This window comes from Lucilia sericata, unplaced genomic scaffold, assembly GCF_015586225.1.
Source record: "Lucilia sericata isolate MDLA Ls3-8-SP2 unplaced genomic scaffold, ASM1558622v1 Contig000405F_arrow, whole genome shotgun sequence".
In the NCBI taxonomy this organism is placed as follows: domain Eukaryota; kingdom Metazoa; phylum Arthropoda; class Insecta; order Diptera; family Calliphoridae; genus Lucilia; species Lucilia sericata.
In genome coordinates this window covers 45408-70563 of record NW_023994423.1, presented here as the reverse complement: position 1 = coordinate 70563, position 25156 = coordinate 45408, and the positions used below count along the sequence as shown (strand labels likewise).

The 25156-nt window shown below is 31.7% G+C and overlaps 1 protein-coding gene across 1 annotated transcript; it reads right to left on the bottom strand.

Moving 5' to 3' along the window:
* Window positions 1-3065: 3065 nt before the first annotated feature.
* On the bottom strand, window positions 3066-18527 carry LOC119604574 (proline-, glutamic acid- and leucine-rich protein 1). The gene is made up of 8 exons (XM_037957269.1): window positions 18314-18527; window positions 18036-18246; window positions 17449-17974; window positions 17193-17375; window positions 17029-17136; window positions 15364-15508; window positions 14231-14452; window positions 3066-4083 (listed from the first exon to the last, which is right to left on the bottom strand). The coding sequence occupies exons 1-8, from the start codon at window positions 18416-18418 to the stop codon at window positions 3148-3150; spliced, it is 2436 nt and encodes an 811-aa protein (XP_037813197.1). The 5' UTR covers window positions 18419-18527; the 3' UTR covers window positions 3066-3147.
* Window positions 18528-25156: the final 6629 nt, after the last annotated feature.

The window sequence follows — 25156 nt, the reverse complement described above, 5'->3', positions numbered from 1 at the left end:
GAGATAAACAAGTATCTAGTTTAAGACTTAAACATAAAGCTTAAATAATATAAAAACGCAAACAAATTTTGAGTTGAGTCACTTTAGTACTGGGTGTGCGATTTGCTCTACTTCATCATTTTTGGGATATGCTGTAATGGTGTTGTTATTATCATCTGAGGATTCATAGTCGGAACCCTCACCTATATTTAAAAAAGCTTAGAGGTCTGTCCGAGTACATCCTTCTCTTTCACCTCTGTGTTTTTGCCAATGGTATGCTGTACACTTGACGCATTGTCCGCCACGGAGGTCAATGTATCCAGGATGACGACGACACGCAAGCAGATCAATATTTACCGCCGGTACTGGATTATTTATACCCTGCACCGTAACTTTTACTTTTTTATTTTCCGTTTTTGGTCCCGGAAAATACAATATTCCCAGGTGGTAGACAATAGTTACTATATAGCTATAGCTGGGAGGAAAAAACTGATAAACTTCCCCTAGAAAATAATGAGTTACTTTTCAATTCAATCATTCAGACCTTCACAAATTTACTTTAAGGCTTATTACTGAACTAAAAATATGAGTACAATGATGAAATTCGAAACAAACAAGTGTTATACGAACCGAAATCTATCTACCAAATTTTACGACAATCGGTCTATAATTGACAATACCGCCCTATTGTCCATGGTTTAAAAATTGGACAAAAATTTGGAAGTTATTTGGAAGTGAAATTCCAGTATTATAGAATACAACTAATTTGACACATTTAATACATAATCTAAAAAATAACATTTTTTAAGTCATAAAAATTTAAGACAATAAAAATATATCTTCAGCACTGAGAAAATAGAATTATTTTCACTTCTTTGGAAGTCATTAAATATCACTTCTGCAGGAGGTAAAAAAATTCACAGAGTGCTACTTTTGAAGTTGATAAATGTTATTAAAATGAATAATTAAATGTTTATTTTATGCAGGATAATTAATTATGTAATGATTTTCCATTTCATTTCTTATTTTTTTATTTTATTTAAAGAAGTAAAATTTACTCCATGGAAGTATTGAAAAATACCAGGGACTGTAAATAACAGTTATTCTGAAATTTTTAACTCAAAAAATCTCTATATTCGAGTCAACGTAGACCTATACTATTATATACCAATATAATCGTATTGAAGTGCTTTTTCAGAATATATATATCTACAAATAACAGTTATTTTTTAACGCAAAAATAAAAGTCTGATTGAAACAGTTAAAAAATGAGTTTTATTTTTCCGTCATAAAATAACAACTCCTCAAAGTTTTATTTTTTCCATCAGAAAATAACACTCATTTGGGGAGTTTTGTTTTCCCAGTCAAAAAATTAAACAATGTTTTTATATATTTTTTCAGTCTCTTATTTTATTGAGTATATCTGACCAAGTCCATTAAATAGTTGATTTGTACTGTCGTTGAAAACATCTGAATCAAAAACGGCAAATGGTAATTTTTCTTTTATGTATGAACACAAGCTTTTTTAATTTCTTCGGAAGGCATTATTATTGAAGATGAAATAATTAAAATTAAATTAAATAATTTTTATTTTATGACGGAAAAATAAAACTCTTTTTTTAAAAGTTTCATTTGAATTTTTATTTTTAGGTTGAAAAATAACTTTTTCAGATGAATTTTTAATTTTAAAGTCACAAAATAACTGTTATAAATTAACTTTTTTGGTATAACTTATAACTGTTACGGTCCATGAAAAATACCTTTTTTATGTCCTTTTTTGGAAGTAAAATTTTAGTACATATTACACAACTAATTTGACTTAAATAGTACATATTAACATTAATAAGAGAAATAAACACATTTAATACAAAATCTCAAAAATACGATTTTTAACTCATAAAAATGTAAGAAAAAAATCACAGCAAATAATAGTTGATGTCATCCTTTACAAACGACATCTTAATCACATCCAAAAATGCGATTACATATTTTTCACTTTTATAAACCAAATATTTCCTTACAAATGAAACCCCAGTTAAAAGTGAGGATAGAGATGTAGAAAACCCACTACAAATAATATATTCGAAGTAAATCACACTACAGTACATCAAACCAGAGAATTTACATAAGCATGCCAATGAAAGAATGTGGTTTATTTTTGACATCCAAATATCGAATTTTTACTGCTTCTAAAAATAAGATTAGATATAGTTCAAAGTTGTCAAAATTGAAGAACATCCCTCCAATGACACGCTAATGTAAAATTCATAGGGTTTTCAGCAAAATTGGAAGTACTTCAAGTATGTTATTTGTGGTTAAAATTCTACTTCTTTTTCCTCACTTTTTTTGCTGGGATATCTTCATAATTAAAAAATATAATTATTTTCGATTCTTCGGCTTTAAATTTTTGAATGTACCATTCTTTAAAATCATTCTTTGAATTTAAATTCTAAAGCTGAATTTCTTGGCTTTATATTCCATTGAATTAATTCCTAAGAGAATTCATTCTTTATAGGAATGAATTCAATTGAATGATCATTCATATTTGTTTAATTCCTTCTATTACAAATTGAATGAAAGGAAAAAATTGTAATTCAATTTTTAATATACAGAATGCTTTTGAATTATAAAACAAAACTTTCATTCAATCTATTTCAAATTAAATGGTTGAAAAATTTTTAAATTCAATTTGTAATAGATTGAATTCAAACAAAATTTATATCATTCAGAGGGAATTTAAAAATCAATAGGAATTGTTGAAATTTATTTTAATTCAATTTGTAACAGATTGAATGCAAACAAAATTAATTTATTCAGAAGGAATTTAACATTCTATAGGAATTAATTCATTAGAGAATTAATTCAACTACATCGAAAGCTTTAAGAATTAATTCTAGGAATTAAATCAAAGGGAATGCGTTTGAAGAATTGTTAATTCTTTAAAATATAACTCAATTTCAAAAAAATAATTAGGGAATGAATTCTTTTAGAGCTTTGCTTCCACAGAAAGCAAAAAAAATGCACTTAGTGCTACCTTTGAAATGGTGATAAATGATAAATGTTATAAAAATTAATAATTAAATATATATTTTATGCATTATTATTTTATTATTTATTAAAAATTTTTTATTTTAATAAAAATAGTTTTTCCTTTTAATTCAAAAATTATTAATTTAATTCATCCACAAACTGCGATGCAATATCAGCTAGTAAGTCATCTTCATTATCCATTATGCTAACATTGTTGCTGATAATTTCAGTTTGAACAGTTTGTAATTCATTTTTTTCCTCATTTTCATTATCAAGTTTTTGCTTTTTCGAAGTTGGTTCATCACTAATAAGATCGCAGTTTGACTCTTCGACACACAGTGTGGCAATATTAGTATCGTCATTAATGGTTAGTTCATCTTGAGATTTACTTATATTTTCGACAATATTTGAATTATTAATTGCTCTGGGCAAAGAATCATTACTATTCACTTGATCCATAGTAACTTCCAATTCATAATCTTCATTAGGTTGATCCTTAAGTGGATCTTCTTCATTCACGTTATGATTTTGAAGTGTTTGAGTGTTTGTAGAAATTATGTCGACATTTGTCTGACTTTTGTTTTTATACTCTAAATCATCTTGTGCATTATCATCATGTACATGATTATTTACTGATGTATTTATAAATTCCGAACTTGTAGTTTCGTTTAATTCTAAAACATCACTATTATTATTAGATGAGTTGTTGAAATCATATCTAAATTCTTGTAGTAAACTCTCTTGGCCCATTTTGATGAATGTATTGCGTATATCTCTCGCTTCGATTGTAAAAAGTAAACTTTCTTTTTGTGGATGAATTATTTTTTCTACATTTTGTAATATAAAACAACATCGGTTTCGAACTTTAAGACTATCATCTCGTGCGTAAGCTGTCTGAATAATTGTTAAAGCCATATCAGTTGGTGGTGGACATAAGTAATGTGGAGTCATAAGTATAGCATAAAGTGTATTATAGATTTCTATACGACAATCCTTATTATTATACAAGCACGTAGTTTTAGGGGGAAGTTCATAAAGTATAGCACAGATTTGTGATATACTTGTATGCATCATCTGTAATAAGAAAATATATGTATGTTTTATTAGGAAATTTGTGTAATATGTATAAATCAATGGAATAATATTAATAACATTACACATTACATATGTAGCTTCCAACATAGTTAAAGGCAATTTAAATTGTATGTCAGATGTAAAATACTAATTAAAAAAATATTTTTTTATTCTATTAACTCGTATTTTACAAACCTATTGTAAAGTGGCCGCGACCAAACTCACAGGACAAATGAAACTGTTGCATGTAATTGACACAGCACACCCACATTTTTTTTAAGCCATGTCCGTCTGTCTTTCTCTTTGTCGTCTGCCTGTCTCTCTGTTGAAATCAATTTTCAGAAGACCCCCCAGATATCTTTGAGATCTAAATCTTCAATATTCTATCACTCATACTTTCGAGAAGTTTCCTATTTAAAATCGGACAGGTATTCCTTCAAAAAGTTGCCCGCGGGCGCTTCAATACAGACATACTCATATGTATGTATTTAAAAAAAATAATAATAAAGTATTTTATTTACTTTATTTAAATAAAGCTTATCTATCGTTTCCTCGGCTCTACTACCGTTATCTCTAAAATATCGTTACCGAATCACCGTTATTTTATATCATGTTTAAATAATTTTTTCTTTTTTTTTCTTTAAATACCCTTTTCTTTTTTCCTTTAAAATACCTTTTTATCTCACTTCTATTACCGCTAAAATAACGTTACCGAAGTAATCCAAAAACCGATACCCTTATCTTTTCACTGCTTCAAAACTATTGCCAACCCTGATTTTATATAAGAGCTTTGTGGTCAATTAGTGGGATGCAAGGGGCATATGTAAAAAAAAAAAAATAATATTTTAACTTAAAAACATAGCTTTTTGAAAAAATAGGGGAAAATTAAGAGCCATATATTGAAAAAATCTTATTCTTAAGATAAAAAAAAAATAATTTTTTTTTTAAAGATATCCCACTCGCATCCCAATTTGGACTATAAAGCTCTTAAAGGAAATTGTCTAAGGTTTCTTCTGAGCAAAAACAAATGGGAGTTTTTTGAAAAAATGCTAGTTTAAAAAAAAAAATATAAAAAAATAATATTTAAAAAAAAATATTTTATTATCTGTTCGTCTAAAAATATACATTTGCACAAAATAGGAAGAAAAGAAAAAGTAACTGTTTTATTTTTTGTTTGTTTCTTTGTTTTGATTTTTTTTACTTTACCTACAAAATAATACCCCATTTACACTACAGCGAAATCTAGTACTTATGAGATTTCAAGCAAGTCTAGTTAATTTTAACTAGATTTCAAATACAAAACAAAATCTACTTCATTAGTAGCCTTTGCCAAAATCGACTCAAAATCTAGTAAAAATAAAAAGAAAACTCTGTTTTTTCCTAAATACATAATACTAAAAAATACGACGCTGCACAAGAAAAAAGAGAAAAATAAAACAAACAAAGAAAAATCAAACAAGAAAAATCAAATTTGAATAAATTGGAAAACATAATGAAAAGTTAATTTTAAATAGAAGATAATGTAATATTTAAATATCTATTTTTTATTCTAAATGAAATTCAAGTAAATTTTCCATATTTCCTTCGAATTTTTCATATCAAACACAACTTGGAGAAATATTAGAAAAAATAAAATCTTCCTAAATGTCAAAAATACGTGTAAACGGTCTAGATTTAAAGAAAGCTTTCGATTGAAATCTTCTGAATTTCGGTGTAGTGTAAATTGGGTATAAGTCATTAATAAAGAACTTAATGGTAATCATTGTAAGCAAAGATTTTGCTGGGATATTTCTAAGTTGCCTGATATGTTAAAAATAAAATTCAATAAAACATCGCGTAAACCATTTTTAAATTATTTTTTATTTTATCGGGAATTCCCGAGATCCCGGAAATGTGAATATTTTTCTCCCGATTTCCGGGAATCAAAAAACGTCGATAATTTGGAAACCCTAGGCGTGATGCAATTTATAAAATGCGTATTTTTTTTAATTAAAAAAAGTAAATGTTAAAAAAACTTTAAAGAATTAAAAATGCCATAATGTATAAGATTCACATATCGTCAGTATATTATTGGTTTGACCCATCGACCATTTTTACAAAAATTGAGTTAGGAGTGGATTGTATATAATTTGGACATCCTCTTTCCAATATTTGATACGATTTCCGAGATATCGGGTGTTAACTTTTTAGACACTAAATAAATATTGTTTTGCTCCATATGCCACTGTTTGGCGTATAGACCACAATTTTCATACAAAAATTAAAAACAAATTAATCACTATTGTTTTGCTTCACTGCCATAACAAAAACGTAGATAAAAGCACACATAACAAGGTGTTTTTAAAACTCTTGTTTACATTATTTGTATATGGATTTTGACAGATCTATTACACTGATTGTTATTTTTCAGCATACATAATTTGACAGTTTTTGTATACATATAAAATATGTGCTGGTCTGGTAACCCCATCTTACAAATTTAGTGAAAATTTTGCACATAAACAACAACAATTCATAAATAATTTGAGTGCCGAATAAAAAAATGCAATTTTCATCACCAGCTCCGTTTTTTTCCGAAGAAATTATTAATTAAGTAGTATTTAATTATTTGTCTGATATTTTGTTATAGTTCCATGCCATTAGGATGTTTGATGAAGATTTACTATCTATAAAAACACCATCAGAATGTTCATCCAACATAGCAGATTTCGAATGTATTATGGGATATAGAAATAGGTAACTAATATTTTTAGGTTTTTGGAATACTTATCGAAGGAGATTATCATTTTAGTTTGCGGTGCCATCAATTTCTAAAAAAGAACTTAATTTTCTATGGAAATAACTATTTACTGTAGCTGTGAACTCAAAATTACGCTCTGCATCAAGAAAAATTAAAAAAAATCTTGGGACACCGGTGTCCCATATAGGTACATACGGGAAAGAGATATAGACCAATATTCAAACCATTTGGTTGAAACATTTTGGTTACTATAGAACGTTCTTATTTCGATTTTCATCATTATAATGACATTTTTAAGCCTATAGTTAAAGTCATTTTTGATGGAGACTATATATGAGGGGTAGGGTCACTTATGGGCCAATCCTCATAAAATTTGGTAGTGTTTGTGCTTTCTATAAAACTAGTTTTTGTTGAATTTCATCGCTATACTGGTATTTCTAAGCCAGGTTTGACTATTTAAACTGTATTCTGGGCGGACACTTATGTATGTATATGGGGCTATGGGTGAAATTGTTGTCCGATACTGTCCATTTTCAATACCAAGCAACCTACATCAATAAAAAATATTTGTGAAAAATTTCAGCCTTCTAGCTGTTTTCGTTCGGATCTTTTTCGATGGTGGTCATAAAAAAATAATCATTTTGTATGGATATAGACTCTAAAAAGGGAAAACAAAAATAAAATCTTAATAACTTTTTTCAATTTTACATAACGGTGTGTAAATCTATAATTTTGTTCAAAACATATGTCAAAATCAAGTGTGAAAATTAAAAAAAAATCTATCACGTAAATTTTGAGAAAAGTTTATCTAAACCTTCTTATTCGTTTTTTTCAATAACAAGTGTTTGGCGTATGGGTCAAACCAATAATATACTGACGATATAGCACTCTTACTTGCTAATAATAAAAAGTTACTTTTCAAGTGAAACGCCACACCCACTAAACTGAAAATAATCCATGCCTAAAAATGTCGTACATTGTACGAAATGCTTAGTGGTTTCGCACCACGAAATTCTTTCGTAATATATACGAAATTGTACGAAATATTTTAGTATAATGCAAAATAATTATATGTATATTACTAACTAATTTTGTTACGAAAAAATTCGACTTTCGTTAAATATCGCATGCCTTAACGAAATTATTGTTTTAAAATAAAACAAAGTTTCCTTAATACATACGAGAAAAGATAATACGATAGGTTTTCGTACTTTCGTAAAATTAGAATAGGGGTTGAGTAAATAATATTTCGTATTGTACACGAAATTTTCGTATATATTACGAAAAAGCATGGATTAGTTTCAGTGTATATATTGCGCTAATATTTAGGAAGTGCCACTCTCACTATTTTAATTCCGCTAATTTTTATATAAATTACGTAAAATGAAAATGAAATTACTCGAGTACAATTTTGGGACAAGATTTATTCTAGATATTAATTAACCCTTTCAGGGTCAAAAATAATTTATGTCTAGAAAAAAACTTGAAAACTTATACATATTTAAGATAATTTGAGTATGCTGAATCCGGGAAAATTTTTTGAATTTCAGTTTTCCCTAGTGAGTTATAGAAGGTCAAAGTTAAATATCGAATATATTCGACATTCGAAAAACAGTCTCCAAAAAGTACCACCAATATTTTTTATGATTTTTTTGTAGAATGTCTTATTAAACTTATTTCAATACAATACAATTTAAATCTGTATAGTCCGATCTACTAAAATACATTTTTTTTGTCATTAAATGAAGCTGTTTTTTAAACGTTGTTAAAAAGCACTTTTTAAAAAGTAGTCATAAGTGACAATTTCTTAAAATCTAATTTTTAAATACTTTTAAAATACGGAAGATCTTTCAAAATCTCAATTATAAATATAATAAAGTCTTCATTTTCATCTAAAAGAAAAAAATTAAAACTAAAGTTAAATATTATACCCAAAAAATGCTAAAAAAAAACAGAGTCTATTGTAATGTCGAATATATTCGACAAAACCACGGAAAGGGTTAAAAGTACTAATTTTAATAGAAGATACACACTATTCCGATTCCACCCATATTTATTTCTAATTAATTAAAAAATAGTCAATAATAAGAACTGCCATTCCCACTTTATGACCCCGTCCATTTTTATTCCAAATACACATAATTGCAATACATAGTATAATAATTACAAAAGTTTCATATTTTGATTACTTTGGATGTTAAATTGTATATTCTGGAGTGTGTATCTTTAAAGTTCAAAAATTCAAGATCATGCGCGCTTTTATCTAAAAGTTACAAGCACTCAATATTGAAAATATAGAAAATTAAAAAAAAATTAAAAAGAAAGTTTATATTTTTTGATTGCAAGCAATCCGCATAGGAACTAGCTTCCCCACCATCAATACATTACAGTGAATTTATTTAAAAATTGGGGTTGAAAGCACGATAAGAAACTCTTTAACTTATTTGAAAAAATAATAAAAATCCCAAAATCAATTTTTAAATTAAATTTGCAAGTGCCCGTGCATTTAAAACTGAATACCCTATTCTGTTGTTTTTATAAACAACAAAATGGAAGTTGTTTATTTTGTTTTTATTTTTTTCCCTTACAACTGCATTTAGAGTTGGAAAACAACCATCCAAGTGTAGAAAGGAATGTAAGAAAAAATAAACTCACTGTTATTGTTGGTGTTTTGTCAAAACTTTAATGTTTTGTGAAAGATGCGTTTTGAATTCTTATTGAGTTTAAAATAATTCTTTCATAAGACATTTCTAGTTTTCCTAAAATATTGGGAAAGGTTTCCTGATGAGCTGGCTTAAGCAACCGGCGAAATGCGCATAGGAACTAGCTTCCCCACCATCAATACATTACAGTGAATTTATTTAAAAATTGGGGTTAGCACGATAAGAAACTCTTTAACTTATTTGAAAAAAATATATAGTTTTATTTTAATCGCTCATTTACTGCGAACATAATAAGCACGATAAGAAACTCTTTAACTTATTTGAAAAAAATATATAGTTTTATTTTAATCGCTCATTTACTGCGAACATAATATGCAAGAAGCATATTTTGGCAAATTTAAACAGTTCAGAGCGGTTTTTATTTGGAAATAATACTGAAGCTGAGGTGTTTTCGAGTTAAATTAAAAATTTTTTTTTTTAATTTTATTTATTTTTCATTGAATCTTTCTTATGTAGAAATTTACAATAAGTATTAAAATCTTAACCTAAATTATAACTAACGTTGTTATTGCCAATGCAATTTCAACCAAAGTTCTCGCTAATTTGATTATCTGGCAAAATCCAATGTTTCCGTTCTTCTCAGTCGTCTATGACCCTCAAATGACAGCAACTCCCTGGCAAGGGGATTTGGGTGATCCATTAGTTTCGACAAGTAGGTTAAACAAGAGAATTTGATCTCCTCGCGTATTATGGGGACATTGAGATCCCTATGAATATTACTATTGCGAATGTACCACGGAGCACCTGTTATTGACTTTAACAGTGCTGACTGCTTTCTTTGTAATTTTTCAACATTAGATGTGGAGGCTATTCCCCACAGTTGAATGCCGTATAGCCATATCGGTTTTATAACTGTTTTGTACAAAAGCACTTTGTATTCCAAGTCTAGAGCTGACCGTGGTCCAATTAGCCAGCACATTTGAGCTGACTTTAATTTTATTTGTGTAACCTTGGCTTCAATGTGGTGAGTCCATGTTAAGCTGCGATCAAGGTGGATACCAAGATATCTCACATGGCTTTGTTCAGGAATTTTTATATTGTTTATCTGTACGGGAGGACAATTTTCTCGTCTTAAAGTAAATGTAACGTGAGTACATTTTGTTGCATTGACCTTTATTTTCCATTTGTCCAGCCACTTTTCCAATTCGCCGATGTGAAGCTGGAGTTGTTCAGAAGCTACTGAAGGGTTATCATGTATGCTTACAAAAGCGGTATCATCCACAAATGCAGATGTGTGAGTCAGTGCGCTCGTTGGCATATCTGCAGTATATAAAATATATAGGAACGGACCTAGAATACTCCCCTGGGGTACTCCTGCAGATATTTTTCGATGTGAAGAGATCACATCTTTAGATCTGATTTGAAAAGATCTTTCATATATATAATTTTTAAGCAGTTTGTGATCATTCGCAGGTAGTAATGTGATAATTTTGTGTATTAGTCCATCGTGCCAGACTTTATCGAAAGCTTGAGAAATATCTATGAATAATGCTGAGCAATATTGCTTGCTCTCGAAGGCCTTCCGAATAAGAGTAGTTATTCGATGAACCTGTTCGATACTGCTGTGCTTTCTTCTGAAACCAAACTGATGGTCGGGAATAATGCAATTATCGTTAAGGTGTGGTATAAGGCTTTCAAGCAATAACTTTTCAAAAAGTTTTGAGAATATAGACAACAGGCTAATGGGACGGAATGATGTCACTTGAGTGACATCTTTTCCCGGTTTTGGTATCATAACAATTTCGAATACTTTCCATGAGGTAGGGAAATATCCAATACGTAGCATCGAGTTAAAGATGAACAAAATAATTCTCAGCGCTGAATTGGGCAGGTTACTTATCATCTTGGTAGTAATTTTATCTATACCAGGTGATTTTCCTGCCTTTAGACCTTTGATTGTCGTCTTCACGGTAGAGAATCGGAATTTTATTGGGCGTGGAACCACATTATTTATAATGTTAGCACTAATAGAAGAATCTGTATCATTTTCAGTAAACACATTCTCCAAGTGATTGGCGAATGCTTCAAGTTTTTCTGACGTATTTTTTGCCCATTGACCATTCTGGAGGCGTATGGGTGACTCATATGCAATAGGGCATTGCATATGTTTAACAGCTTTCCAGAGACTATATTCTGTTTTCTTAGTAGGGTCTAAGTTTTTGAGATAATTGTTCAGATTAGATTCCTTATTATTTTTTAAGGCGATGTGAAGTCTTCTTTGTCACTGATTATGTTTAACCTTTATGTTTGGAGATCGCGATTGTTGCCATTGACGCCTGAGTGTTCTCTTTTCTTTAATTAGAGACTCAATGTTCCTAGGACATTTCGAATTTTTGTAGTATCCCAAGGTGACTGGGGGTGTAGAAACTTTGACAGCATCTTGTAAGATATCCGTAAATATATCGACAGCGGATTGTATTTCATGGTCATTTTTCAATGAAATGTTTTGTGGCAAGTGTGAGCTGACATACATTTTATACTTTAACCAGTTCGTCATCTTGTTAGGGAAACAAGAACAATAGTTTTCCCAATTTATTTGGGGTTTCTAATAACGTTGAAACTGTAGTGGTCTGAGTGGTCTGACGAGAGGTCCATGAAGGGATCACTGAAATAAATCCGTTAATTCTGAAACAATTCTTTAGGGTAAAGTGTGTTTCAGAGACGAGTAGTACGTCAATTTCCTGAAGTAGCAGGAAATGTTCAACTTCATTCTTGTGTTGGCTAAGGCCGTTAGCATTCCAAAAACAAATTCTTAGGGAATTCATTTCTTATTTAGCAGGATCTGCATGAGCATGCTTCGATTCTGCATTAATTGTTGTTCATGGTTTGAATTAAATTCTCAATAGAGCTTTGAGAATTTGTTTCGGGTGCGGGTACACCCTCTTTTAATGCATGTGCATATGAAAATAACGTGGTATTATTTTCATTATTTGTTTGCAGATTTTCATTATTTTTATTTGTAAGACTTCTATATTGGGCACTAGAAGTTTGTTTTGCATTACTTTGGGTAACGGAACCCTCGATTTATTCTGATTGCTTTTATTTGTGATGCTTCTATATTGAGCACTAGAAGTATTAGGAAGACTTGGGAAGTTAGAAGCTTTATATTGAGCATATAAAGGTCTTCTGGCCTTATTTAATTGTTGCATGTGTATATATACTGGACATCCGCGATAGTTAGCAGTGTGATTTTGACCACAGTTACTGCATTTTCTTTTATTGTTATCTGTTATTGGGTGGGGACAATCTTGGCTTTTATGGATGTCTCCGCATCTCACACAAACAGATGGTAATTTGCAGAAAGTTCTGGTGTGACCGAACTCTTGGCAATTTAGGCATTGAGGAGGACCTCTGCATTTAATGGGTTCCTCTACAGTTATTTTGCGATTAAGAAGATATCTTAAACTATATATGGGATGAGTATCACCCTTCTTCTTCTGCATAAAGAACATATATTGATAATATGAAGGAAATTGAAGAAATTGTCAGTTTTTCTGTGTTCTTTTCTGGAATTCTTGATATATATTATTTATATTATGTTTCAGTAAAAATTCTAAAAACGCAAAGCACTAGAAAACTGATAGCGGTGGCCTTTTAAATTTATTTCAATCTATCTAAACCCAAAAATTTGTTCCGATTTTAAAAAATATGCATATTATGGTTTTTAAAATTTTTCGTAAATGGTGTTTACACAATAGGTCTAATATATTATTTATATACTAAGGATTAATCCCCAAGTCCTATGTTTTTATTAATACTAAATACTTGTATACAAATTCTTTTCCTGCTCGTCATTCGTACTATCGAATAGAAACATTGTGCTTCTATTCGTACTATAGAATAGACAATGCAAATATTTTGCCTTTTTTTATGTGGAAGCGAAAATTTTAAATAATTTTAATGATCTTTGAATGATCTTATTTTGAATAACGTTTAAAGTACTTTTTACTAGACTTTGGACTAATCTAATGACTTTTCTATTATGTAGTCTATAAATAGGGATGTTGCGAATGCGAGTTTAGCGGATGAAAATGCGAAAACGAATAATTAATTTTATTTTTTGCGTATTCAAATGCGAAAGCGAATACAAATGGTATAGTTACTGTTAATTAGTCTAGGGGCTAGTCTCTGAATTATTTACCGACTATATTTATTATCTAGTCTTTAGAGTCTAGTCTATAGACTATTCTATTATCTAGTTTATAGATTACTCGAATATGTCATTGGACTAATATTCATACATTCTATTCTATAAACTAGTTAATACACTACTCTGATATCTAACCTATAGTAGTATATAGTATATAGAGTAGTCTATTGTCTAGTTTTAGAATACTCTATTGTCTACTTAATATATTAGTCTATTAGCAATAGACTGTCTAGTCCATTGACCAATCTGGGACCAAACGGACTATTTGACTAGACAAATCTATGGGCTAATACAAATGAATGTTAATTTTGAATTGTATTTGGTACAATTGGAATCAAAAAAGCACAATTTTTAATGCAGATTTGTACACTCATTTGTTTTAAATAGTTCCATGTACTGAATTACTAAATTGGTTCATATGGCTCGTTTTATGCGATTGTATTCATAATCGAAAAAATAAGCAATGAAACCGTTTTCTATTACCAAATTCATCAAACTTGGAGAATCGTGGAGATTTAAATAAAGATTACTTACCTTTAATATAGTAGGTTTTATAAAATTCGAAACTGATAAAAGAATTTGTTGAAGACAGCGTAATGCAGCAATGCATAATTCCTTATTTCTCTCTTCTGAAAAATGTCCTTTACGACTGCTGTCATTAGAATGGGTGTGAGCCATATTGGATTTCTCATTTTGGGCATTGTGAAGCTGACGCCTTGCTTTTTTAGACATATGTTTTCGAGCACCACTTAAAACCTAAAAATACATATGTTACAAAAATTTAATTCATATTATATACATATATGTATTATATTTCAGGAATTTACTAAATCTCTTTATGCTCCCCATACAAGTGAACCGTGAATGGTCCACTGCATCAAAATACATGTTGTAGTAAATTTTTAGAACTCTATTGTCAAAAACACCGACTTTATTAACATGAAATTCAAAAGGGCGTAACAACAAATTAGTCATTGGCACTCGTCAGAAAATCCTAAAAAGCAACATAACAATAGATAATGGTTGGCGGTACTATTGTATTATAATGTGTTTATTGATGTTATAATACACGTAAGAAAATGTAATTTTCATAACAGTAATATTTTCATTTTATTTAGTTTATTGTCTCTCCTGGAAAGTTTTTAAAAGTGTTGATATGCTCTTCTGCATTTCAGGTGACGATATGTATGTAAACAAATGCTATTATTTGGACCAAGATATTTGTAACTATAATGTATACATAGGCTGCCTAAGGTAATATTATAACCGAACAGAAAAGACTGACAAATGCTTAAGGAAATCCGAAAGGCTTTTAGGTGGCTATACTAAACTTACGTGACTGAAACTATATAGCAACATTTGCCTATTTAAAATTTTAAAATGCCTTATTTATTATTTTATCAAAATAAAAAATCTTCTTCATGTAATCATGTAATCTGTAATTTGTTTGCGGTGTATTTATAAACCCTCAAAATGCCAGGTTATCCCACATTGGTTCGGAGAGAGCCCTCCAATCGACCTATACCTTTATATATGAAGTTGGAGTCTCACTCGTCTCTGTCGAAAGCTTGGGAACAAACACAAGCCTGATCGTCCTTAAGAAATAATGGCGATTGAATTGAATTGAATAACAATTTTATTCAGAATAGGGCTTATATTTAACATACCTTTAATGTAAATTCACTTTGTGTGGGAGTAATATCACTAAGAATCTCTTGAAAAAGGTATTCAGCAACAGTTTCACAGCGATTTCCACTATTAAATATTTCACACCACAATGAAACGGTTTCATAAACTTGTTTACGTAAAACCCTTAAATAAAAAGAAAAATATTAATTATTGATTTCGCCATCATCACTTTTAAAAACAAATATACATACATACAAATAAACTTACTTTTCACAATGAAAACGAGCTACTAACTAACTTGCTGTTACCTTATTCATTAAAAAACTAACTTATTTGGGACGAGGCAACAATGGCACTCAATTTCACACTTAATACTGTTGATACATTATAAAAAAACTAATATTGCACCACTTTGCACCACTATTGCACCACTCATAATTATGAATATAATTTGAAAAAATATTGCGGACATAAACTTTGAAGTAAGGGAACTATTTCCACAACCGGCTTATTTTTTTTTTTTCGATATTAAACAATGTACCCCATAATGATTTTACTCCTTTAAAAATTTAAAAATGGCTACAAAATATTTAAAGGTGAAGTTTGATCTTAATTGAATTTGGTGGAAATATTACTCTAAATATGTAGATTGTGATTTTATTTTTCCCGCCTCTACCATTACTTTAGCAATAACAAAACAATAGCCAAACGAAGCAAAACACCAAAAAATAAAACCACAAAACACAAAGCTCAAACCACAAAATACACAAAGCATTTTCGGATTTTCGCCCATATCTCCGTTATTTATGGACTTTTTTTCTGATTTTAAATGGGGAACTTCTCGAAAGCTTGCCTGACATAATTATCCGCCATCTATAAGGATCCAGAATATATATACTTTATAGGGACGGAAAATTATATTATAGAAATTACAAACGAACTGACACTTATATATGAATGTATACTAGGGAGGAATACCTCTCAACCGATGAGTTTTAATGTTCTTAATTCGAGAAAATTAAAAAACAATTTTTTTGAATTTTTTTGCCTAACTGCGATTGAAAATCTTGATCTCACTACAATATGTTAAAAAAAAATCTGTAATCTTTTCGAAATGGGTCTCAAAAATTGCGTAATTTTGAGCCTATCACGTGAAAAATAATTAAAGTTTTTGTTAGTGTATTTCTGGTCCGAAAAACGACTTTTACTTTATTATAAGGGGCATATAAATTTCAAAAAATTCTAAAAAATTCTAAAAAATTCTGAAATGGACCAAACAAAATGCTAAACTATTTTTTAAATATCTTTCTGTAGAAACTAAAAATTTCGACAGTTTTGACAGCTATTTCTATAAAAAAACGAAAATAATATGGCTCTCCAACCCACTAAAAATAATTTTGTGGGTTGGATTTTAAGATTTTTTACCCTAATAAGCTTAAAATTTCGGAATTTTTGAGACCCATTTCGACCCATTTTTAAAAAATTATACTGATGTCAGGATTTTCAATCGCTGGTAGGAAACTGAAACTACTATGATTTTAATATATTATTAGTACCAATATATCTAAAATTTGTATTTTAAGAAAAAATATTGCATACTATTTCCAATTAATATTAACATGATGAAAATTTTTTAACGATTTGCAGTACAAAGTGCTTTCGTAATTTGCAATGAAAAAGTAATTAAATATTAATATACGTACAATAAAGTTTTTTGATCGCCATGTGCATTTTTAGACGACGTCCATTTAATTGCGTCAATTATGAGACCTAATATGAGTTCGGAATAAGGACGCAGATGACCACGTAATCTGAAAGAAAGGTGAAATTTAATTAAAGTGATAAAAAATATATTTTTTAAATTTACATTAACACTGCGACCTTAAGAAGTTCAAACAAATCAACATGTAGCTTCGGCAAAAGAATGCTAAGAGCAATATTATCGGCAATGGGATTTTGCTCTAGCATTAGGCAGTTCACACCTAAGCCTCTGATAACCACGTTTAATATTTTCTTTACCAGTATGGGTTTTTCCACAGGGAAGGGTTCTCTATAAAAGATTTCATCATACATATTACACAATATAGATACAACAGTACATTTATATAAAATCTAGAAGTTACCTTAATGCTATAAGAAGATATCTTATCATGTTATGGCATCGTGTATACATTTGCGCAGCCTTTTTTACTGGTTCAGTGTCAAAGTTATGCTGTTCTCCTTCCCACGGCAATTTCATTTGTTCTATTTTCTCTTCATACATTTCTACACAGTTGGAAAACATTTCATTATATACGGAGTGAATACCACCCATAAGTTGAAGTTGATAGTTTTTCCACTGTGTTTTATGATTAACTCCTTGCACTCCTCCACCTTTTACTTGTTGAAGTAGGTGTAAACACTTGCCGCAATTTTGTACGACTTCGCCATCAAGATGATCCACATTTTTCCACAAAAAACGCTCTATAACACCCTTTGATGGACCACTCGACCCAGGATATGTGCGCAAACATGTCTCAATGCAACTCAAGGCATATTTTACTTGAAACTGTGAAACTTTTGTAAGATTTTCATAAACCTTACTTATATGAGTACTAGCAAAAGATTTTGCCAAATCGGGAGAATGGAGAGATCTTTTAATGATCTTACCTAAACGGTTTTATAAGATTTGTAAGATAATAAAAATATATGCACTTAAAGCTATAATTACCCAATACTTCAAATATAAGAGCATCACAATTCAATTCTTGACTGTTGCACGCTTTTAAAACCAATGTTATCCACAGATTACCTTTCTTTTCAAACACCTCAATAGGACAGTGGTCGATGTACTTAGTAAGTAAACGTAATCCAAGCGAACGAGTTGTTGATTTAGTCAATAAGGAACTAATATTTTGCACAATTTCAGCTCCTTCATTAGACTAAAATAAATAATCTTTATCTTATTCAATGGTACATATTTATGTATTGTAATTATACCAATTTTACCTGTATACCAAATTTGCTATGATGATCCAAACCATCCAGATAAATATCTAAAAAGGTGCCTTCTGTAGATAATATTCCTTGAAAAATTGATAAATAACTTTCCATTTTTACAACTAAGCTTATTCAAGTATAAAATAAACAATATTTACAAAACATGTGCACTCATTTTTATTTACCAGATATATTTCAACTGAAATATGAAACAGTTGAAAAGATATGGTAGCTCTTTCCGACTATATTATCATAGTAAATCATAGAGTTCTGTAGTAGATACAAAAAGTCGACATTTAAACATTTTGCCATTTTTCAAAAATCGATTTTTCGACTTATAATTTTGAAATTGTCGACTATACAAAATACGGTTCTATAAAACGACATTCAAATAATCAATAAATCGACTTTTTGTAGGAAAAGTTGATAAAAGTTTTATAAAATTGAAGCTGGTCGACCATCTGTTATATGTAACATCTTTTTCTCCTCGTATAGGAATCCTCACTTTGTTCCCCACAGGATATTTAGATTTTTTTAGTAGGGCTTTTGTCACAGGATCACAAGTTATTGGAAGAATTGCTGGCAGCTAAGACTATATTGGCCCGAATCACAACGCCAACTCCAATTTATTTGGTTTTCCACCATAGAGCGTGTGCCAAATAATAACAAAGTTCTATGGTGGATTGTAATTTTCCTATGGTGGGAACATTTTTACATTTTGCTGTTCCAAACGATATCTTTTTTGATTACATTAAATTTATACAATTGTCACTAATTTCACAAGAAAATCTGCATTTATTTTAATAAATGAAACACTTTTATTGATTTTTTTATTATTAAAATAAATTTCTACAATCACAAATGTATTATAAACTAAAATTATAAAATATTTCATTTTTTGTATTTTCAAATTTTTCTTTTCATTTGTCAAAAATTTATATAGCCCTATGAGCTAGTAAAATTTTATTCATCTCATATCTATCAAAAATTTACACTTTCAAGTAAATTGTTACCGATTGGCACACACTCATAATCAAAATTAAAAACTTAAGGACCAAATAGACTACACAAGCGGCTTGACAAACATACCAATATTTTACGTTTGAGCAAGACTGTTGTGTAGTGTATGAGGGTGTTTCGTGTTTGTGCAAATGCTTGCTGTTTGTTTGTATAAAAATTAAAAAAATGATTTTTACACAAACATATTGAATTTTTTTCAAACCGTTTGTATTGTTTATATTCATTAATAACAAATTTTTCACCAAATTTAGATTTCTAAGAAAAATTGACATCTATATCTTTGCAAGCCCACAAAAACGTGAAAAAATCGGAGTTTGTACGAGCAATGTTTGTGTAGTGTGTGTGCGAATGAAAAAAGTATGTTTGATAAGCCGCTTGCGTAGTCTATTTGGGCACTTCGAAAAACCATAACTATATACAGCTATTTGATGTCACACATTTGTCCAATGCGGTTTTAAACGTAAAACTCTCGAAGGCAGAGCAAAAAGCGATAATGGCAATGACGCACGAAGGTTTTCCTCCACCCAGAGCAAAATTACGAACCCGTTGTTCTGGTTATCATTATCCTTACCTGAATTTATTTAATTTGTCTATTTTTTTAATTTTGACTTACTTATTTTCCTTTTACGGCTGGGAAGCCCATTTGATAGTATTTTAATATTTAAACCGTGTTTTTACAATTAGGTTTATTGTATTACTATGTAATATTATTTTGGCTAAAATGGCTTATTAATTTACTGTATACATATGTATAAATAAATAAATGTTGAACTCGACTTTTTGTTCCAACTAAGTCGACAAATCGACTATCTTGTAAGAAAGAGTAGAAAAAGAGAAACTCTAAAAGGATTGAAAATTCGATAAATCAAAATAAATCGACAAGTCGTAAAAAATCGAAAAATACCAAAAATTTTTAAAATTAACTAACTAATAAAAATTTAATTATAATAAAAAATAAGTACTAAGTTTGGTACTATTACTATGTATTTTTTTTTTTTAATTTTTAGAGAAAATTGTTTGTATTGTTATGGTATTAATAAAATCTCCTAAAAATCGTTATTAATTCATTTTCAATATCGTTTCCTAAAGCAAGGCATACACGTTACAACCAAAGTATATTAATAAAGTAGCGACATCTCTTGTTGTACAACAACATCTACAACAACCACATGTATTTTGTTTTTGGAAAATTTAAGATTGTGTCAAAATAAAATTTCCTTGAAAAACAATGTGAACAAAACATAAATAAAAAATATTACTTTTGTCAAGACGGCTTTTGTAAACAATAAAAAAAATAATACGAGGATTTATTTAACTCAAAGAAAATATATTTATTAATTTAAAATAAACAATACGAATATTAATAAAACAAATACGGTCGCGCACGCGTCTATTCTCTTGCGAATTCAGTTCTATATTAATTTCCTGACTAACTCAGAAACAAAATATATTAAATATAGAGTCGTATTCTCAACACAGGGTGACAGCTCGGCCTATCCTGCTACCAAATCGTCCTCGATTTCGTTGTCGTCATCTTCGGAAGGTTCATCCAAGGTGGGACAGCTATTACACCATGGTTTCATCTTATCTGCTGAATACACAGAAGAAAACTTTCGGTTGGTGACCTGAATTCCCGGCACGTCCTCTATTAGATACCGGTCATTTCCAAGGACTTTAGCCACAATATATGGGCCTCGAAATTTCGGCTCAAGTTTACGTGAGTCTCCTGTGGCGGGTGCTTCGTTTTCCAATACAATGATGTCGTTTTCGGCATACTGCTTCGGGGCGGCGTGTTTCGCATTAAAACGCTTCTCCCACTTTTCGCGCTCTTGTTGAATATTCTTAGCAGCAATGTTTCGCTTCTCGGTTATTGGCAACGAATCTTCATCAATGTCGTCATGTATGGCTGCGACCAGATAATTTTGCACTACATCCCGCAGCTTGAAGTCGAAAACTAATTCATTAGGTGAGAATCCAGTTGTTAAATTTATTTGCGAATTTACAGTCCACTGGAGCTCTCGTAGTGTTAAGTCCCAGTCCTTCGGGTTTTCAACGGTTGTTCGGATATAGTTGAGTATTGATTGGTTGGCACGCTCAACCTGTCCATTCGCTCTCGGTGTTCGTACGGCTGTCTTTACATGTTTGATAGAGTTGTGAGCACAAAATTCCTCAAAAACCTTTGAGGTAAATGCCGTACCACGATCGCTAATGATACGTTTTGGAAGGCCAAAATACGACGTCACTTCATTTAAGGTGTTGATAACGGGTAACGATTTTGTACTACGGACGGCTTTGACTACCAGATATTTACTGAATGCATCAGATATGGCAATTATGTAGCATTGGCCCCGTTTACTTTTAGTAAATGGACCCAAATGGTCAATGTGTATTGTCTGGAAGGGAACTGGTTCGACTTCATCATAGTGTAAACGGGCTTCTGACTTCCCAGCGTGAGCCTTATTATAGCAACAATTTATACAACTGGCGATGTAGTCTTTGGTGTATTTTCTTATTTTAGGAAACCAGAACTTCTGTCGTATCCTTTGAATTGTCTTCTCCAAGCCGAAATGCCCCATATCGTCGTGCGAAAACTTTACGATTCTCCAACGGATGCTCTTAGGCACTACCAACTTTGGACCATCTTCTTCTTTGTGATAAAGTCTACCGTTGCGCATGCAGAATTCCATCTTAATCTGTTTATCCTGGTCGGTTTTCCGATCTCCACGTAAAACGGAAATAATCATCTGTAGTTTTTCATCACCCAATTGCATAGTGACTATCCAGTCATCCAAGTCGGCAGTAATTTTCATTATATAGTCTGGCTCTATTTCCACTGGTGGCATATCGGGAGCTCGGCTTAGGGCGTCTACATGTAACATGCGCCGGCCCTCACGGTGTATTAGAGTGAAATCGTACTCTTGTAGTCTTAACCACCACCTAGCTTTTTTGGGTTTAAGTTCTTTGTCATTCTTCACCTTCGCGACAGCAGAACAATCAGTCACGAGACGGAATGGCTTGCCAAGCAGATAAATACGAAAGCGATCAAGTGATTCCACCACAGCCAGGACTTCAAGTTCGTAACTATGATAGCGGCTTTCAGCATCGGTACAGTGTCGGCTAAAATAGAAAACGGGTTTCCAGTTGACATTATCATCGGACTGCAATAAAATACCGGCGAGACCCAAACTGCTTGCATCGGTGTGAACTTCGTGTTGGGATTTGGTATTATATAACGCTAGTACGGGTTGACTCGTAAGTATTCCGATGAGTTTATCAAATGCCATTTGTTGATCTGGTGAATCAGGTGAAAACAGTTTCGGTTTTCCGTAATAGTTTCGTGATCGGCTTAGTTATTAACGAGTAGTCTTGGACAAACTTTCTGAAAAACCCAGTTAAGCCCAGGAATCTTCTAACTTCCGTGATATTGTTCGGTACGGGAAAATTTCGGATGGCACTTGTTTTAACGTCGCCTGGTTGGATACCATTTTCATCGATTGAGTGTCCCAGGTATGAAATTTTCGTCGCCAGAAAAATGCACTTATCAAACCGAAGCGTAAGACCAGCTTCCACTAGAATTTCAAAGAATCGTTCAAGGCGAGAAAGACCCTCTTCTACGGTTTTGCTTGGAATGACCACGTCGTCCAGGTACGCTAATATCTCTCCATTGCCCATCTTCGAAATAAGTTTGTCCATAATAGACTGGAAAACAGCCGGGGCATTGACGAGCCCGAACGGCATGCGGTTATACTCAAAATGTCCGTCGTGCGTAACGAACGCTGTGAATTTTTTTGAGTCCTCGTGAACTTCAATTTGATGATACCCCATTCTTAAATCCAAAGTTGTAAAATATTTGTTGTCGGCCAGCTGGGCGAATTGTTCATCCATGATAGGCATAGGGTATGGCATCTTATTCGTGATTGAGTTGAGTTGGCGGTAATCGACACACATGCGATGCTCGCCATTACTTTTGGCCACTAAAACAACAGGTGAAGCGTAAGTTGATTCCGACGGTCGTATTATATCGTGTCGTAGAAGGTCATTCGTTATACCTGTTAAAATGGCACGTTTAGCAAATGGAACACGATATGGTTTCATTTGAATTGGTGAATCAGATTTCAGGTTAATTTCCAACTTGGCCACGTTACACCTACCAATCTCGGAGGTATTACCAGCAAAACATTCATGATATCTCAAAAGCACGAGTTTGAGTTTTTCCACCTCAGTCGGTATTAGTGTAGGAGAGTGGTTGACGTTATCTACTTTCTCCAATCGACAAGCATCGTCCTCTATAATCAACCGTTTACCCTTTCCACACAATATGTCACAGCCCAACAGCACGTTCTCATTCATAAAATTGTCGTCTACAACAAGTAGATTACTTACAACACTATTCCCATCAATTTCAACGGATGCCTCAATTTGTCCGGTACATACATATTGACCACCAGCAAAACCTTCCAGCAAAATGTGGGTATCCTCAATATTACCCACTATGGCGGCATAAGATTCCCCAACTAACGATCGGTTACTACCAGGATCAACAAAAGCATTTGTCGTGTTTCCATTGATCTTCACTCTCTTAATAATCACGTTACTTTTACCACCCACAAGTTCTGGTGTAACATCATCAATCTTATTCACCGTTCCCTTTGGTCCAGCTTTTTCAGGGCACTTATCGGTTGCATGTGTCGTTCGTTTGCAATTGTCACAGCGGGGCTTACGTTGCGGTTCAGGGCACTTTACGGAGTAGTGGCCTAATTTAAAACAGTTGAAACATTTCACATGTTGTTCGCCCTTAGCATCGATATTCTTCTTATTGGTTGGTGTAGCCACCACAGGTAAAATCCTCCTTGGCACATTGGTTGCATGTTTAATCTCATTATAATTGCAATAAATAATTATATCCTTCAATAAATCGTTGCACGTCTGATAGTTGTTGGATATTTTTCTCTTAAGATCGGGATCATTTATTCCGTTTATGATATGACGTATTATTGCAGATTCGGGAAGATATGCCTTAGACCCTATAGCAACCATTTTATAAAAGTAGTCCTGCGGAGATTCATTATTCCCGCGTTTGGTGTTTGCCATTTCGATATGGACATCGGCCACATTTGAAGTAACTGGAAAATCTCTCAAAAATTTCGCACAAAAATCGGCCCACGTAACAAATATTTCCACTGTGGAATCAATCCAGTATTTTGCAGGACCACTTAACTTCTGTTGCACTGCAAACAATAATATTTCGTCATCCCAATTATAGGCTCGCTTAAGACTATCAATTCGTCTAATAAACTGTTGAGAGTTCAAAGATATTTCAACAGATGGGTTGAAATCCGGTAACAGACCAATTATCCCGTGTACATTGTTATACGGGTTATACGACGAGTACCGGATCGGTTGTGTTGGCGGTGGTGCGGTAAACGGTGAATTACATGTAGGTGCCATAAACGCAGCATTAGTCGGTGGGTTATACGTTTGTGTTGTAGTCGGAGTATACGGCTGTGTTGTAAAAACTCGAGTAGTCGGGTGATACGTTTGTGTTGTAGTTGAATTATACGGCTGTGTTGTAAAAACACTTGCGATCGGGTTATAAGGTTGTGCTGAAGGTGCACACGTAGTCGGGTTATACGCTTGTGTTGTAGAAACACACGAAATCGGGTTATACGGCTGTGTTGTTGCAACATTCGTGAGTGGGTTATACGGCTGCACTCTAGAAGCACACGTAGTCGAGTTACTCGTTTGTGTTGCAGAAACACACGAAATCGGGTTATACGGCTGTCCACTAGTAGAATATACGAGAGTAGTTGGTGATTCCAATGAACATGGCAA

Excerpts from the sequence above, each read along its gene's own strand:
- LOC119604574 (XM_037957269.1), bottom strand. The coding sequence starts at position 18,418 with ATGGAAAGTTATTTATCAATTTTTCAAGGAATATTATCTACAGAAGGC. Across the intron at positions 17,975-18,035 it reads TCTTATATTTGAAGTATTGG|GTAAGATCATTAAAAGATCT; the intron begins GTAATTATAGCT and ends AAAACCGTTTAG. Across the intron at positions 4,084-14,230 it reads TAAAACCTACTATATTAAAG|ATGATGCATACAAGTATATC; the intron begins GTAAGTAATCTT and ends TTCTTATTACAG.